General features: G+C 39.0%; 1 protein-coding gene across 2 annotated transcripts; it reads left to right on the top strand.

Annotated features, from left to right (window-relative positions):
* Positions 1-6,040: 6,040 nt before the first annotated feature.
* On the top strand, positions 6,041-16,581 carry clu (clusterin). Of its 2 annotated transcripts, XM_006792700.3 has the most exons (10): positions 6,041-6,169; positions 9,841-10,013; positions 10,877-11,025; positions 11,391-11,561; positions 11,702-11,872; positions 12,011-12,224; positions 12,951-13,091; positions 14,965-15,185; positions 15,504-15,691; positions 15,941-16,581. In XM_006792700.3, exons 2-10 carry the CDS (start codon positions 9,896-9,898, stop codon positions 15,951-15,953), a joined length of 1,386 nt encoding a protein of 461 aa, XP_006792763.1. In that variant the 5' UTR covers positions 6,041-6,169; positions 9,841-9,895; the 3' UTR covers positions 15,954-16,581. The 2 variants fall into 2 exon arrangements, with proteins under 2 accessions (XP_006792763.1, XP_087708528.1); XM_087852402.1 differs by lacking the exon at positions 15,941-16,581 and having other exon boundaries at positions 15,504-15,695.
* The last annotated feature ends 1,248 nt before the right edge of the window (positions 16,582-17,829 follow it).

Raw genomic sequence — 17,829 nt, forward strand, 5'->3', positions numbered from 1 at the left:
TTCTTTGAAAACACACCAGTGCACACACTACAACACACATGTCAAAGCCATAATCCAGACCTGGCACCAGTTTGCAGTCCTCTCAGTTTGCTCCCCTTAACCTTGGCTACCAGCGAGTTAGACTAACAGCAGGTGTAAATTTCGCACCAACACACACACACACACACACACACACACACACACACACACAAACACACACACACACATCCGGCCAGTCAGCTGACGAGGCAGCTCCAGTGGCCGTCTGTCAGACTTACAATTTTCGCTCTGTCTTCCCTCTCCTGCACTCACTGTGCAGTTTAATATAGCTGTTTACTGTTAAATAAATAGATAACTGTATTAGTTTTGAAAGGCAGGAAATGAAAAAGTCTCATCACATAATTAGTCTGAGCTGCAGTTGAGAACAGAAGGTCTATTAACTGTTTATCGTGTACTTGCTGATATTATTACTGATAAAGTATACACTCACGAACCACTTCATTTCACAAACATCCAGTGAGCAGCATTTCTCTGCGTAAAAATATCTTGTTGATGCCAGAGATCAGAGGGGAACAGCCAAACTGCTTCAAGTTAAAAGGAAAGCAACAGTAACTCAACAGGAAACTGAGACAACAATTAGCACAAGCTCTCTAACTGGACTATAGAAGATTGTAAAAACATTGCCTGGTCTGATGAGTCTTGATTTCCGCTGTGATGTTCAGATTACAGGGTCAGAATTTGTTAAAAATTATATGAAAGCATGGCTCCATCAAGCCTGGGTTTAGGCATTTGCTGGTTGTGCAATAGTGTGGGAGATATGGACTCCCCTTTATGACCACAGTGTAGTCATTTGCTGATCACAAAGCTCAAACCATCTCAAACTAGTTTCTTGAACATGCTAATGAGTTCACTGTACTCTGATGACCTTCACAGTCTCCAGATGTAAACATTTAGACCCACTGGACACCTGGAGCCTAATGAAGCCTGGGGCTAAGAGACAGGCTGCACTCTGGAAAGGTCACCAGTACATCACAAGGTTAATAGAGAGAGACAGAAAGCCATTCACACTCATAGCTCCTGGATATGGCTGACATGAAAAGGAATGTTGAATAGGTAAGAAAAATAATACGAAGATGTTTTCATATAAATTGTGGCAACTGGGATAAGCTCCACCAGGATAAGCGGTTAAGAAAATGGACATTCTTTGCAGTCATTACTATAGTAAATACTCTTATCTGGATACTTCAGTGCTGCCAAATTGTCATTATCTAAAATGAAGCCCCGGGAAATGCTCTTTTTCATCAGTATAAAGGTAAAAGATGCTACAGTTTCTAAAAAGCTTGAATTCCATGAGGTTATTTATTGTGTGAACCCACCGGGCTTTGATCACACTGTGCAGTTTGGGGTTTTTATAATCAGCTTCGTTGACTCACATTCCAGCGCACTCACACATCCATCCACACAGAAACACATTCTTCCCTAAATTGATACCAGAATCATCCGAATGTTTGAAGTTCTCCCATGGTCTGTTAGCCACGGTCATTCAGCACGCCAGTGGGACCAATTAAGCCTGTTGATAATGATGTTTTGTGTTAGACATCAGCGGAGTAAGCTCTCTGCTTGCATGTGTATATACTGAAATACTCAAAATCATGGCTCCAGAGCTGGATGGTTTCAGTTCAGTAGTTATCCAAGTGAACACAGCCGCAGCCTGGCAGCTGGCACACACACGCAACAGTACACCACACTTTGTCAACACCTGTATGAACTAACGCATATTCACACTGGGTGTAAAGTACATTTGCTATGGGTCACGCAACAGATTGGCAACAGGTTTAGCAACACTAGATCGGTTGCTGGTAAATCATCAAAACTGAGGAAAACAAGTTGAACATACTTCCAGGCCATAAAACTGTTAGCTTTACGTGAGCGCTGCTGGTCTGCGTGAAGTTAAAATGTTGAATTTGTGAAAAACAAATTTGCTGCCTTGTAGCGTTTGGAACTACATCACACAGCTCAAATAAAGGAAGCAGCAGTGAGTGCGGATGGTTTATCTCACATCATCTGTAGCGTACAAGTCAATTAGGAACTGCATTTAAGTCTGATTTTGATCTATAAAATCGGTTTTTGGCCACTTAGTGCCAAACACTGAGTAGGGGCAGGGTTTGGTTGGTGTCTACAACTTTGTGAAAGGAAAGAGAAACTGTAAACCACAGTGTGTGAGGCTTAATTTGAAAATATGTGTATGTGGCTAAAACCAATTCCATTTGTTTGAAGTCGTGTTTTTGACATCTTAGCAAATGTATGGCTAATCTTCTTTTACCTCTGTTTTGGTGTTCATCAGCTCATGTGGCAATAATAATTACAGGGCACTTTTTGACCAAAACAAAGATGGTTGCTCAAGCAACACAACACAAACCATAAAATGTTTCCCTGGAAGCTAAATGCTTCACTGGATGTGTTCACCAATCACGCAGGTCATGTGTAACCCAAAGGCTTAATGTGAGTTGCAGATGACAAATTCATCCGACCTTTCCGACTTGGTTTTCTATTACAAATCACAAATTGTAAATTTAAAACACATTTCCCAGAATGCCTGAGCATGATGTGTCACTGATATAGTATTTCTCTCGCTTTCACTCTCTGTTACCTCTCATTGTCAGGAATTCTGAAGGATGAGGTCATTGCTTTCTTACTGTTGTGTTACATACAGCAGATGTCCTGCATGCCTTGTCTAATGTCAGCCCACCACTCAGAGGAGCCGAATCTTTGCTTTGGTTCTTTCAAAGGACTTCTTTAAAGAATTTAAGCACAGCAGTGTTTAATTTTGTTGCTATATTTGTCTTACCAGCCACTGGGGGCACAATATGGGTAGGAAGGACAGTAAGTGGAGGAACTGGTAAAGGGATGACGTAGTGTTTGGAGATGGTGGTACTAACAAAAAGACAGGAGGCAGAGCTGGAGGAAGATGCTAAGACTTTGGGGGGAATGACCGGGAGCAACAAATTTAGAGAGACAAGGCTAAGGTGGTTTATCCATGTGTAGAGGAAAGATGGAAGAAATACTGGACAAAGAATTTTGAAGATGGTGCTGGGAGAGTAAGGTGGAGGCCAGTGAGCCCCGATGTTGACCCCTAGAAGGTAACTAGAACAAGGTGCTATCCTGAATACATCACCTGCAACAGAGTTCAGAACACTTCATTAGCTACACCTTGCAAGTACCTTGCAATGAGAGGTAACAGAGAGTGAAAGTTGGACGGAGTTAAAATACTCAGACCAGCACATTTGGCACCAAGAACCATGCCACCTTCAAAACTTTAAATGAACTTTTTACCCAATTCCAATGCTCAGTTTGAACTTCAGTAGGTCATCTCCAGCGTGTGTACATGCTGAGCCGCTGCTATGTGATTGGTTGATTAGATATTGAGTTGAACTTGAGCTTAGATAAAATAGTGCATGTTTTTAAAGACTGTTTATCAAAACTGCTCTTCCTGTCAATATATTCTCATCTCATCAGAATTGTGTGCCTATTTGCGTAATAACCAGCTCTGGCTTGTAACTTCACAGATTAAATAGCTTAAATATAAGACTATTTAACATGTTTATATTTAATATAAACAGGTTAAAAATAAATAAATGCCAAATTTGTGTTGTCATCTGAATTTTTCTATTGTTTCAAGGTCAAGATGTAAAATATTTTAAGTTGGAAATGTAACCACGAGTGTGCTAATGATGTTTGGAAAGCATTAAACAATCCAGTCAAGCACCCTCACTGTAAGTCTTCAAACTTTAAGTCCTGGGAGGAGGAGACCTTATAAGAATGGAGTTTGTGCCACCTAGTGTAGCAACTTTACTTTTACACTTTGTCACAAAAAAAGCATGGGAATTTAGTATACTGTGTGTTTATTGCTGTTTCTAATCTATGAATTTTAGTTACATACAGTTGTATTTTTCCAACTACAACTCCTGCCTGACCAAAGAGCTTAACACCAGTTTGATCAAACCACTCAACTACTGTGACTCTAAGAGGACACGGATGAACAACTTTACTAAGGAGTGTCGAACAAGTTAGTCTGTACTTGCGTTAGACTGATCGAAACCACACAATTTAAGCTGCAGAGCTGTTTAAAGACTAACATCTAACTAACACTGCCGATCACAGCTCTGAAGAGACATGACTGCAGCTGACGCACAACAAAAGAATTTGTGTTTTACCCGCTGTGTTTGTGTGTCTTTGTGCGTCTCCATGAAATTTACTGGAACATCCGTGCCCTGAGATGACACAAGCCCTTGTAAGTTGTTTGTTAGGAGGATTAATTGTGTTTAAAGACACTTGGACTGTAACTGCATTTGTATTTGACGTGCATTCATGAGCAGATTCTTCTGTTTTAACTTTCCTACAGTCCTCGGTCATATGTTTCAAATTTCCAGAATCCCTCTCACACTTATGGAAAGCAGGTGCAGAATGACTAGTGTCAAAACAATCTCGGTGACCTCTGAGTTTTTTTAACTAGAGTTTGTATTACATTGCTCTCCTGGGACAAACATGCAAGTGCAAAACATCAGCTGTAGATCAGCAAATACATGCAGCTCTGTTTGTCAGTTTTGGGAGCTTTTGTTTTTCAGAATTATCTATTTTTAAGATAACACTTAGTCCTTGAATTTATCTGAAAACTTACTGTCATCAGCAAAACAGGAGCCTACTCCAGCCTTGTTGGGTCTTTGTGTTAAGAGAAGCTTTAAAAAATAGAACGATGACCCCCGGTAACATTTTTTTCAGTATTTCCCACACTCTTAAATTCAACACTAGTATTTTCTGTCTTATAGAAATAAACAAAGCTTTTCAAGTCTTTTCAACTCAGCCCAAATTCATTTAGCAAGATCAACCACATTATACATTTACAGAAGATCTCAAGCAAAGGGAACAGCACAAATGTCATTTTTTTCTGAATTCATTCATTCCTCATTCATTCTTATTAGTGACATCAGGAATCCTGTTTCTTTAAACAGTGTAAATCCTTTTGAACAGCATCTGTTGCAGAGAAAGAAGAATCGTGTGATTATGACTAAACACAAACACTGTATATACAACGATACAGCAAACTAATTTAACCCAAATATTACATTGTGTACTTTTATATTTATACTTATATAATAGTATATCCATTAGGAAGCTTACATCCTCAGTAGTTTATTACAGGCAGTATTTTGTTGGTTGTTATGAAACAGTGTTTTTCCAGTGTGGTTTGGTAAAATGCCGATAAAGAAACGTTTTAAATGTTGAGTCACTGTCAGGATGAGTCAAATGTTTCTGTGTCTGCTCACCACCTCTGAGAGGTGCCAATAAAGGACAAAAAACTTCTGGAAAAGTCTTCTCACTGATGTCAAGCCAGAAGCAATTGAACGCAACCATGACAGGAAACATTTTTCTTATGTCAAAATAAAAGTCTGCTTTCCGTAATTTGTGGAAGAAGCATGTGGGGAAGAAAAGTACATCAAATTTATGAATGAATCTGAATTCAATTTAAATAGAGTGTTAGGGAACACAATAACATATAATCAGTTATAAAAAATATTAATTGAAGACTATCTTGATAGGAGCATGTGTGTTACATCTTACAAAAAAGGTAAAATATCAGTTTGTTTTAATTGTTCTTTTTTGTTATTGTTTCTGTTCAATAATTTATTTATTATTTTGTTCTTTTTTGCCTTTTTTTCTAATCAGCAGAGCAGATGTCAGTGCCAACTATTGAAATGTTGTCCTTTTATATTTTGTAGTGTTATTACATGATCTTAATCATCTAGTTTTGGAGGTTTCTGACAGGCACTGTTCAGACTTATTCAAATGATTCCGTTTTAAAAAGAAAGAAAACACGTTTGGCAAGTCTATCCATATTTGTTGTTAAAAATTTACAAGAGGTAAGTAGAATTACTGAACTGCAATTCCTAAACTGAAACTGAGCAATTTGCATAAAAATATTTTCGTTTTGTTTTCTAAAGGTTTATTTTGAAGCGTATTACAGGAAGTTGGTGTTCACATTGCGGTACTTTTGAGAGCTGGATGCGGCGGCAGCATGCTTGGTCACTGAATCACATGTCTGCACCGTCCCCGTTATCCGCTGGTATATATAAGAGCAGCAGCGAGCCTGGGGCAGCTTCGGACGAGCTGGAGTCTCAGGAAACAAACATAGGTGAGTCAGAGGAGCTTTGCTTTTTGCAGGTCGGTGTTTTTGTGTGCGGACTGTGGTGGTTACATTTTTTTATCAGCTATAACATATTTAAACAAAACAGAACAGACCTCGTTTGCATTTTTGCAGGTTTTGCAGATAAAACGTCAGACTGTAAAAAATCACTTCTAACTTATTAATTAAACCATGTCGTGTTATTCCCTTTCATGCGGTCGTGCTGACTGAAGGTGATTGCTGTTTAAATTGCTTACTCATGGGTGTGACCTCCATCTCTGGATCAAAACAACTGGATTAGGGGGGATGACGTCCCGCTGTGGTTTACTTCAATAACACGCTTCAGCATTTTACGCAGTGCTTGGTGCGTAAATAATAATAAAAACGTGAAACTAAATTATAAATCTGTAATCACATGCATGTTTGCAGGTTTTAAAATGTTAAACTATTAAAGCATTGCTGGATCTTTATTATTACTGTTACATTTTCTGGTTTAGAAATAGAAATAGCCCTGACTCCTTCATGCCTATAGGACAGTTAAGTCCTATGGGTGAAGAAGTCCCCAAACACTTTAAATAATGAGGCCAGTGTCCCATTTTTGACAGATTAGTCCATTTTTCTTCTTCTTATTTAAGCACCAGGAAAGTCATTAATGGGGAGGACAGAAGCAAAAGGAGCAAATCTATCAGGCAAGATATTTTAGAAATACCTGGGTAATTTCACTGTCACCGTAACACTAGTTTAATAAAGAAATAGTAGAATAAAATGAAAGAAATTTAATTAAATCATTGCAAAATATTAAACTTTATAAGTGAAATGTGCCAATAGTTGTGCAGCAGTATACTGTAGGGCAACAACGTCATAAATACAAAGTTATGGTAGTGTAAGCTGTTTTAGAGTATAAAGTGTAAATTGTATGAGATAAATGTTACAATAACAAAATGCAAAAAAAAAATTAGCAAGACATTTTGTATTTTTCTGATTTTATATATATATATATATATATATATATATATATATATATATATATATATATATATATATATATATAAACTACAATATCAGACAAACACATTTGTTGTGTTCGCGATGCTTAAAGTGGCAGAGGTTTGCTTTAAAAATGAACAAAATTATTCTTCAGCAGCCAAGATTTCATTTCTCAGTACTAAATGTCTTTTAATAGTAATCTAAGTGTCAAATAAAATATTTACAAGGGTAAATAAATACTTCCAGAAAATAAAGGTGATGTGTGGGAGACTGAGCAGATGTTGATATCATACTGGTAATGCTGAACCTTCTAGAGGAACATCTGGAGAGGAGGAGTGTTGGTATTTCAGTTGTGTAACCAGGATCCTTGCAGCTGTTGTTCAGCATTTAACACAACTGGGCCCGTGCATTGTTAATACTTTTTATTTGCCTAACTTTCACTCCATCTCTGTCACTGTTTTTTCTGTGCTTTTCATGTCAGCATTGTTCATTCTTTCCCCTCACTGAACATCTGGCCTTAGTCGTTAGTTTTTTCTCTCATTACAAAAGGCTGGATTGGAAATAGTGTTTACAAACCTTCTAGTTCCTGGCATGCTCTAATTAAGCAAGACGTTTAGTATTATGTGGATAATGACCTCACTGTGTTTGCTGTATGTTTAAAAACTCAGAAAGTTCATATAAGCAGGAGAAAGTGGGACATTTTTTTCTGCTCCCAGGTGGACGTCCAGTCCAGCCCTGCTGGATTTAAAACAGCTGATGACATTTTGCAGTTTTTGAAGGACTGAAAAAAATATCCAGGAAGGTTACATCAGCGTTGATTTAAGACTATACTGTGTACTGTAACAAGAACACAGACAATGGACAAAAAAAATCGAAATTTAAACAATTTTAAGATGCCATAAACCTTTTCTGATTAGTAATTATTAATTCGCTGTGGGCATTTAATCATATAGTGCAAGCAGACCCAAGAAGTTTCCAAAGATAGCAAAGCTTTCATACTGATTCTGGGGAAGAGTGTGTAAGCTGATCTGCAGGTCATCTTAAATATTTTTATTTGACTGAACCCATGCAGAGTCATGGGTATGAATGGCCCTCTTTCAGTAAGATGATTGAGTACATTCAGTAGGAGAGGGTTGAATAAATAAAGGGAACAGGAAATATAAACAGATCAACTACCAAACAATGCAAAAGTTCTTGACCATTTTTTGGGTGTTGCAGCAAATTTGTATGCATACTGTACTCTGCTTGTTTCCATAGAAACAGGAGGACATTGTGGGCGAGTGACTGCAAACAAAAACACACTGTAGAAGATGAGCAAGACACTCCTAAAACCTGTGCTTTCATACTGGGTGTGCAAATGCTTTGCTTCACCTGAAGTACCTGGAGCTTGCAGCGTGTCTGCATGAAGACACACTCATTAAGAACAGAACTAGAGGGGTAAATGCGTTGTTGGCTGAATCTTATTTCCAGCAGTTTAGAAGAAAGAAAAAGATGTTCATCTTGTCTGAACATAACAGATTTGCCCATTCACAAATCTTGTGGAAGACATTGGCTATCCTCTACATCAGTGATTTTCCTGATTTTTGGAAACCAACGAATCCTTCCTTAAATGTTTTCAGTATACTTTCATATTAAACAATGTCTGCTTTTTATGTGATCAGTTAGCTCTTTAAGCCTGAAAGCATCTGTGTAGCTACCCTTTTGCTCAATCAAAACTCTAAATCAGGGTGAAGCTTCATAAGAGTCTTGAAAAAAGTCTTTGTCGTAATTCTGCCAAATTTGATCCACAGCAAAAGCTACGTCCGGTTTAATCACCATAGAAATGGGCAGCCTTTCCACTGTGTGCGCCAAGTTCTGCAAACAAAACAAAAATATCCTTTTTAAAAAAGTCTTCTAAGTAGATTTTTTTCCCTTTCTGTTATGTTTTGTGTCAAGTAAGCACGCACATTATCTAATGGTGTGTAATTGTGTAAGTGTGTAATTTTGGTTATTATGGATGGTTAAACACTGAGCTAATCCTGATAAAGACTAATCTCCAGAAGGCTCCAGAAAAACTCAGTGAATCAGCAAAGTTCAGCTAGAGAAAATAAGGATTATTGCCAACTGCAGAAATAATCAGCAGAGATTAGACTCCCACATGGGAGAGATTATTTATGCTGCTTGGGGAAAAGCTGCACAGAGAGGAGAGAAGCCTGGTCCAACTGACTGATGAACTTCTCTGTCTTTGTCCGTCTCATGTCAGCGTGAGCGGGGGGTCATACACCACAGACATCCTCTGCTGAATATGTCATTGTTGGGTGAACGGGCAGCTGACCAAGCACACGTCAGAGAAGAAATGGGTAAACGGAGAAAGAGCCTGCTGTTCTATTATATAATGCCTCTGAAAGGCACTTTGGTCAGTGTCGCAGGAGAACGCTGATCTGAACTCATAACTTCCTCTAATGATTGAAACTGGGGACGAATAAGATGTTCATCAGTTTGAATTTTCTTAGTGTTATTGATTAGTTATTTTTAGCTGTTGCCATGTAAGGGCACAAAACCGCTGAGCAAACGTGATGATTTTTTTACTGCGTAGCTGCCCACCTGCTTTTTCTCCAGGTTCCATCGCCCTCTGGTGGATATAAGGAGTGCAATGACATTTTTCACAATCCAGAGTCACTTTGGACTGAAAGTGTGTTTGATTTACATTCCAGGTCTTTGGCATCATATTCACATCATTACCTGCTGGCCCTGTTAGAGTCAGAGAGGATGCTAATGATGATGATGATGATGAAGAGGAAAGGCTCGAAAGAGTCTTTGGCCTTGGTGGCTCTTCTGGTGGCCTCAGCCAGCTGTATCCTTCCTCCGACAAAAGAAGATCTTAACCGTAAGTTTGCAGGGTGTGGAAAAAGGGTTTAAAGGGCCAGTTCACACAAAAGGATTGATCTGATGACGTTAAAAACTTGGTAGTTGCGGCAGTAATGTTAGGGTTATCTAGATAAATTGTTTTTAATAGGGCAACAGATGTCTTTTCAAAAGAAAAGAAATCCACTAATAGGAATCTTCCATTAGTGCTATAAAACTAAAGGTATTGAAGATAGTGTCATTTTTTTTCAAGCATATTTGTTAAAGTTGAGTCAAAGAGCAGCATAAAAGATTTAAAAAATAGTTAAAGGAAATAGATAAACAAACAAAGGTGTTAACAATAACCAATAAAATCTAGGCCCCTCAATTAGGCTTGGATATTTAGTATTCATGCAGATCTCCTTGTCTGTCAAATTTCTGTGATTTGTGCAATGCCAAGGGGCTTGTAATATGCATGCATTACTGTTATGGAGGTCCGTGTTGTGTCTAGACACAGGGTAGTTGATATTCTATCTGCATGAGCACATTTGTGGTCTGTTAGTCTGCCCTTCAAATGTCTTTTGGTTCCTCCAGGATGATAAAATACACTGCAGCTGGGACTCTACAGACTCTCGAGTCTGTGGATGACAGACAGGGTGCTGAGGTTAATTTAATGATTAATTCTGAATTTATTCTGAGAAGATAATGCATAAATGTCCAGATCTGTGTTACATTTGTGCTGTGATTCTACATACTGGACCCCTTAGGATATGTAGAATAAAATAATCGCCTGAGCAGAAGTTGACAGTGAGCAGAACAAACAGAACAGAAATCATATAATATCAGTAACATTCAAAGCCATTTTATGGAAGTCAACATTTTCTGCGTGTTGTTTGTGGTTTACAGAGATTTCCATTCAGGGAGAAAAGTATCTGGACGGACAAATTGAAAATGCCATCAATGGAGTGAAGGAAATGAAGAGTGTGATGCAGAAATCTTCAGAGGAGCACAAGAGGTTTTTGGATGATCTGAAGAAAACCGAGCAGAAGAAAGAGGTAGCACTAATATTAAGTACTATATGTTTTAACAGTACCTTTGTTGGCGATGCTCTAGGGAAATAAGTGAAGTAAAGATGTCTAGTGATTTGGGTCTTTTGGGCCACAACACACAGAAAAGTAATTTTTTAATGTTCCAGTGGTTTAGACTTTGTTTTTAAATGTTTAACAGTGAGAAAGTGTTCTCTTTTTTCACTTAAATCGGTCCCTGCTGCAGATAAGAACATATTTCCTGAGAGAATTTACTGCAGAAAATTTTCTACACGTGTAACTCTAAACTGACAATTCTCACATTTAACACAAAAGGACGAGATAATTATTACCAAAGATGGGGCCAGAATAAAGTTGGATGTTTTAATGTATAGGAAGCGATGCGTACAGCTCAGGAGATGGAGGCCGAGCTGGAGAAGGAGGAGGAGGTTTGTAACGAGACCATGAAGGCTCTGTGGGAGGAGTGCAAGCCTTGTCTGAAGAACACCTGTGTGAAATACTACTCCCGAACCTGCAGCAGTGGATCTGGACTGGTGGGACGTCAGGTCAGACACTAAAGGAGATACAACACTATGCATATTTCATCCTTTCCCCTTCATCATTCTTCTTCTCTCCCCTGAAATATTAAGCCATGAAAGACATTTTAAATTTGATTTGAAATGAAACCTGCTCCTTCGGTCTGCAGCTGGAGGAGGTTCTGAATAGAACATCTCCTTTCTCCATCTGGATCAATGGAGAGAAGATCGACATCCTGGAGCAAGAAGGACAACGGCAGAACAGAGAGTTCAAGAACCTGGAGGAAAAATACACAGAGATGGCCGACGGCGTGGACAACATATTCACAGATAGCATGAAGGTACAGTTTACCTTTGCTTGTTTATGTGCAGAATAAATCTTTAAGCACCACTTCCTCTTTGAACAAGTATACAGCAAACACACTCACTCACCACATCAGCACCAGCATCAGCTCGGTCTCTGTATTTGTTGTTTTCAGGTGGCCGATTATGTGCACTACAGCCCTCCTGTGATCTATTTGCCTAACTTCCTGTCGCCGTACGCTCGCCACGGCAGAAGCATCCGCTCTCTGTTCCACGATCCTTTCCACGGCTTCCAGAACTTGTTCTCCCCTATGATGGGAATGAGCCGGAACTTCTTCAGTTCCATGGGCTCCATGATGGACATGGACAGTGACACTGTTCCCAATGAGGGTCGGTTTTTCTGTCGGGTTCAATGTTTTTATTCAGAAAGTATCTAGAGAGCTATCGGCTGCAGAATCACACATGCTGTAAACTCAAAAACCCCTCGTTTTAATGAAAGTAATGTGTGCTGAGAGCTTTTAAGTCTAACTACAGACTGTCTATAAAATGTGGACATTGCTTGTGGACCCTCAAGTTGCATTCTTTGTAATGACCACCAGGGGGGGTTCAACTCATCTGGTTGCAAAAGGTAGTCAGGGTATATAGAAGCCTTTAGTGACTATTGACTATCCACCATTTACTTGATCTTTGATCTCAGTGAACAGGTTCGTGATCAGACTATAGTCTCAAGTAATAGCTTGAGACCATAAACATAAAATTGTATTAATGCCATTAGAGTACCGTTTGGTCTGTGATTTTAGTATGTTGTTAGGTGTTTTTTTGTCAAAATGATGATATAATTGAAAATGCATAATTAAGGTTTTGTGGCTATAACTTAGATGTAATATATACCTATGCAGCTGTAAACGGCATTGCTGCATTGGCTGGTAAATAACTTACTAGGTAATAATTGGTTTAGCTTAAATGAAAAGCAAATCTCCTCTGATTTCTGTGGAGTCACATGACCAATAGTGACATTCAGACAAGACAAATTAAATTCGTGTGCAGAGGCACATCACTGTTGGGTTTTATTTTCACACGAAACATTCATAACGCGCGTTTGTGTCATTCACACAGATGGTAACGTAAATGAGGACGTGATCATCACCAAACCTTACGGTAACGGCAGGATGACCTGCAGAGAGATCCGTCGCAACTCAGCCGGCTGCTTCAAGTTCCGCGACGAGTGTCAGAAGTGCAAAGAAATCCAGCACATTGGTAAGATCGTTCGTTGACTAATACCTTTTATTCCCCCTGTTAACATGGATACAGGAGTAAAAATAGTTAAGATGGAGCATATGGGAAATATTACCAAAATAAATTAAAACATCATCCTTCATTATTTAAAAAATAATAATATAAGAAGCTATTTAACAGCTATGAGGGCCTCTTCAAACTGCCTTTCATCCAAATTCGACTGGCAGGAAGCCAGGCACTGAGACCTGAATAATGATCCAGGGATGTCTTGATTAGAGCAGCACAATTAATATTTATAAAGAGAGTGTAATTTAATCATGTGATCTCTTCCTTTGTGTTGATGATGCTATTGTTACTCTTCCATTAAACGACAGGACAGAACTGGGCTCTGACACAAAAGCATCTATTTATAGACTCTCGGAAAATACAAAGAGCTTTGTTTTGTTTTTGCGCTCAGAGGGATCCGTCAGCTAGTTGATTTGAACTAGCTCTAAATTATAGTTTCAGTTTTAAACAATGAAAAGCAGCTGGAACTCTTTGTTTCCCTGTTTTTCATTTTTAAATCAGTGGCATAATATCAAGGCTCTATGTACGGTTGTCCTAACTAAAATACTCCGGTCTGGACAGAAGTAACGGTCAGCAGTGTCTCTTATTCTTATAATTCAGGTGTTTTTCAGTCCCATTGCTACATTGTATAAAGTAAAACACTTAGTCATGCAGTCTGTGAATGAACGGCTCATTCTGAAGACCTCATTCAATTTATGAGTGTGGTGCTATTATTGGATGCCACTACTGCAACAAATCAATTCGGGAAATGACTTTGCCCCCAGATTTTTCATGATCAACTGTAGGTGATAATAATGCAAAGTGGAAGAGTTTAGGAACCAAAGGAGCTCAGCCACAAAGTTATAGAACAGGGTCGCTAAGTGCTGAGGCAAATAAGGCGGAGCTCCAATCCTCCTCTGGCATCAATATCAGCACATAAACTGTGCACCCGGAGCTTCGTAGCATGAGTTTCCATGACCAAGCAGCTCCTTTAGGTGTTTGTCTACGTGGCGTATGTGAGATTGAGATCAACAAAACTTGAATGTACAGATGTAGGATCGCAGAGGATGAATAACCGTGACCTGTTAAGGATTTTACCACAACCAGCAGGTTGAACTTTTTGCCTTACGTTGAAATATCGTAGAAACTGTTGCAATAGTGAGGGTAAGAAACATGTAGCTCAATTGTTTGGACAAAATTAGCTACGTTTATTTCAAACATTTAAAAAAATAAAGAATATATGGGCAAAAAAATCCGATGCATTATTGTCTGAATATAAGTAACTCAAATTTATGCTCAAAAAGAAGCAGGAAGACAATAACTACCCCTCTTTCCTGTCTAATAAATGATAGCAATATTCATCCAACTTACCAGTGACCTACCACTGGCCCATATGCACATACAAGTGCATTCATACCTACACATTATGTGCAGTCTTGCATATATATAATAGTCACAGCTGCTAAATATCAGCGGGTCTGCTTGCCTATAGCATAACTGCAGACTATTCTGAAATTGAAACATGTATGTGTGACAACGCTTTTGAGTTAATGCCTTAGAGATGACTAATCCCCATCTTGTGTGTAGTATTTGTGAGGATAAGTTTGCCTTTCTTCCTCAATTACAGCAAGCACAGAGTAGTATTTTATTTCATTGTTTACTTTACTTTTAATGGACTTTTTGGAAAGTAGAAGGTAGAAACCAAACTAGGAGACTGCATTAGTGGTTGAATTTTTTTTTAAAAAGAGGGGGTGGGGTCAGCATTTATCTAATTAATTTAAGCCTGATGTAGCAGTTAAGTGATTTTCCAACTTTACTCAAGCTCCACGATGATGTTTTTCCCTCACAGACTGCTCCGGGAAGAAACCTTTGGAGGGCCCCCTGAAGGAGGAGCTGGAGGAGGCTTTGGCCTTGGCCGAGCGTTTCACCCAGCAGTACAACTCCCTCCTGAAGAGGTTCGAAGAGCAGATGTTCAACACCTCCTCCATCTTGGATTTGTTCAACAGGCAGTTCGGCTGGGTGTCTTCTCTCGCAAACAACACCAGCGACGGCATCTTTAGTGTTCAGGCGGTAAGTACTGTTGCTTCATTTGACCTTAATTTAAAATATGCGATATTATGGTTGTAATTTGTTATCTAGATATAGTTATGCTTTTCAACACTTCTTCTTTTTATCACCTGAAAAACTCATGTTAGGTGTCTAAGTACCAGTATCTGCCCACAGCTATTACAAGACAAAGAAAAACACCAAATCCTGCAAAATTATCCAACTTCTGAAAGATCCAGAAACGATTTTTCTCTTTATCATCAGTCATTTTAATCATTTGTTTCAGCTGCAACTTACAGAAACCCCCTGAAAAGCTAAAACCCCCACCTCCTTATGCTACAGGTGATGTGCAAGGACTCTGAGAAGAAGGTTGATGGGGAGGAGGAGCCTGGAGAAACCAAAGTGAGCGTGAAGCTCTTCGACTCACCACCCATGAACTTCACCGTGCCGGGCGAAATCCCCTGGAACGACCCCAAGTTCTCTGAGGTGGTAGCTCAGGAAGCTCTGGATCGCTACAAGGAAACCAGTGTGTGAGTGTCAGAGAGGACTGCAGCAGGCAGAAAATCATCAATTAAAGGATTATTTAAAAGTGTTAGGAAGAGGACTAGGATTCAAAAAGATTGATTTTATTAATTTCCTTTTTCCTAACCCAGCACTGCTACTTTGACTTGTTGTGACACTGATTTAATGCCCTCCGTGACAGTTAACAGCCTGTGGATAAGAGTTCACAGATCAGTGCTAGATTCTGATCTCCATCTCTGTCGTTTATTCTTCCACAGTGTCGTCAAATAAGCTGGATTTACTCCTGAACCTGCATCGTCTTCTGACCACAGAATGTTCTGGATTCATCAAAACACACCTGAAACCCTGACGCTAACCTAATGTTCCTCTTCAAGTCCTGCTTTTGCAAACGACACAATTTAACCTCAGAGGTTTATATTGTTACATTATACCTGCTGTAAGAGAAGATATTTAGTAGATAACAGCCCCACTCATGTGTATAGTACTTCCAACAAACACCCTTGTATTACAGGCAACATGGGCATCTTTAACGGGGGAGGGGGGGCACTAGGCAACTTTTTTTGTGCAGTTTTATTTTTGTGGGATTTGAAATGTATTCTTTTTGCATTCAGCTGCAGTCACACGTGATTAAAAATGTTTTTCCATTAAAGATTGTACCAAGTTTTGAATGGTTGCAAAGATTTGAAGAAAACTGGAGCACTGAAGTAACTTTAATGGCTTGATCGTTGCTTTTGCAGAGCTCAGATACTTCCTGTATCGAATCGGTGAAAACGATTTATTGGCTTTAATTAAAATCGTCAACCAAAGCTGGGAAGTTCAGGATTGCTTTGAGCCGCTCAGTAAAACAGCCTAGAAATGAAGCAATATGTAGAAACTGAATAAAACCTGCTCTAACCTATTCCACTTCCCTGTCTACTTTTATTCTGAGTTTGTGTTTTACTTATAAGAAATTGATCAACAGCTCCGGTGAACAGACTACAACAAACTACCTCACAGGTCAAAGTTGAACTAAACCAGATAATTAACAAAAAGTCTGCTTTTATATTTTATATGTTTATATTTCTGCTGCACTCTCCATAACCCTGTTAGATAAGCATCCATCTTACAGTCTTGCTGTGATCATACTTTATCGTCGGAAGTTTAAAACAAGTGACGCGGACCAAAATCAAAATTTCTTGTTAGGCAAATATATAAAACGGCTACACTATGGAACCCACTTTCTTCCCAACACCATTAAACCATGGGGTGTTAAATTTCAAGTAAATTAGCGTCTTGATTTTACTCCACATAGACATGATTTCATCACATACTTTCGACAGAATTGTCAGATGTACATCCCTGCTGGCTAACTGGGGAAGTCCACTGAAGTCCACCAGCATGGTCATAAAGAGTTGGAGACGACTGTTGTTTGGTGACTGGGTACATTTTCCTGCTGGAGGTACAGGTTAGAAGATAAATGATACTTATTTCCCAATTAAAGGACCTTTTAAACATTTCCAGATAAATTAGTGAGTAAAGAGAGCAGTTTTTAAAATATTGTGCCGTTTTTTATTTTTGTGTAAAAATCACACAGCTGCTAGTTGAATCTGCAGAGATACAGTACATCCATGCAGTTAAACATCTAGGGTTCCCACAGCCAAGAGAGAAGGAATTAAATAGAATATTCTTTCGCTGTTAGTCAGCAATTAATGCAAATTTACATATGAGTCCAAAAGTGTGTATCATATACAATATACAACACAGATCTGGGAGCGAATAGCATTCAAAATCCCATCAAAGACTTAATTACCGACTGATTGCTTCTGCCTGCCTGGATTGCCTTTTGGGTTAAAGGATGATGAGGGAGCTGTTGTGCTAGCAAAAATAAAATCAATCCCACTTGAAGGTGTTCAACAGGGTTTTAAATGGTACTAGTTCCAGGTCTGGAAACAACATGCGCACGCACGCACACACACACACACGCGCACACACACCAATTACATCATCGTCCTCAACAGCAAAAAAAAAGAAGGCGAGCCTTGATACAACAAGGAAGAGAGGTCAGTCAGCCGCTGTGGAAACCTGAACGCCGTCAGGGGGGAGTAAGGCTTTAGAAGAAGACTGATGCTTCACCAAAAAAAAAAAAACAACAACAACAAAAAAAAAA

The sequence above is a fragment of the Neolamprologus brichardi genome, chromosome 15, assembly GCF_056152115.1.
Source record: "Neolamprologus brichardi isolate AB-2024 chromosome 15, ASM5615211v1, whole genome shotgun sequence".
NCBI lineage: Eukaryota > Metazoa > Chordata > Actinopteri > Cichliformes > Cichlidae > Neolamprologus > Neolamprologus brichardi.

Excerpts from the sequence above, each read along its gene's own strand:
- clu (XM_006792700.3), top strand. The coding sequence starts at position 9,896 with ATGCTAATGATGATGATGATGATGAAGAGGAAAGGCTCGAAAGAGTCT. Across the intron at positions 11,026-11,390 it reads AAACCGAGCAGAAGAAAGAG|GAAGCGATGCGTACAGCTCA; the intron begins GTAGCACTAATA and ends TTTAATGTATAG. Across the intron at positions 15,186-15,503 it reads GCATCTTTAGTGTTCAGGCG|GTGATGTGCAAGGACTCTGA; the intron begins GTAAGTACTGTT and ends CTTATGCTACAG.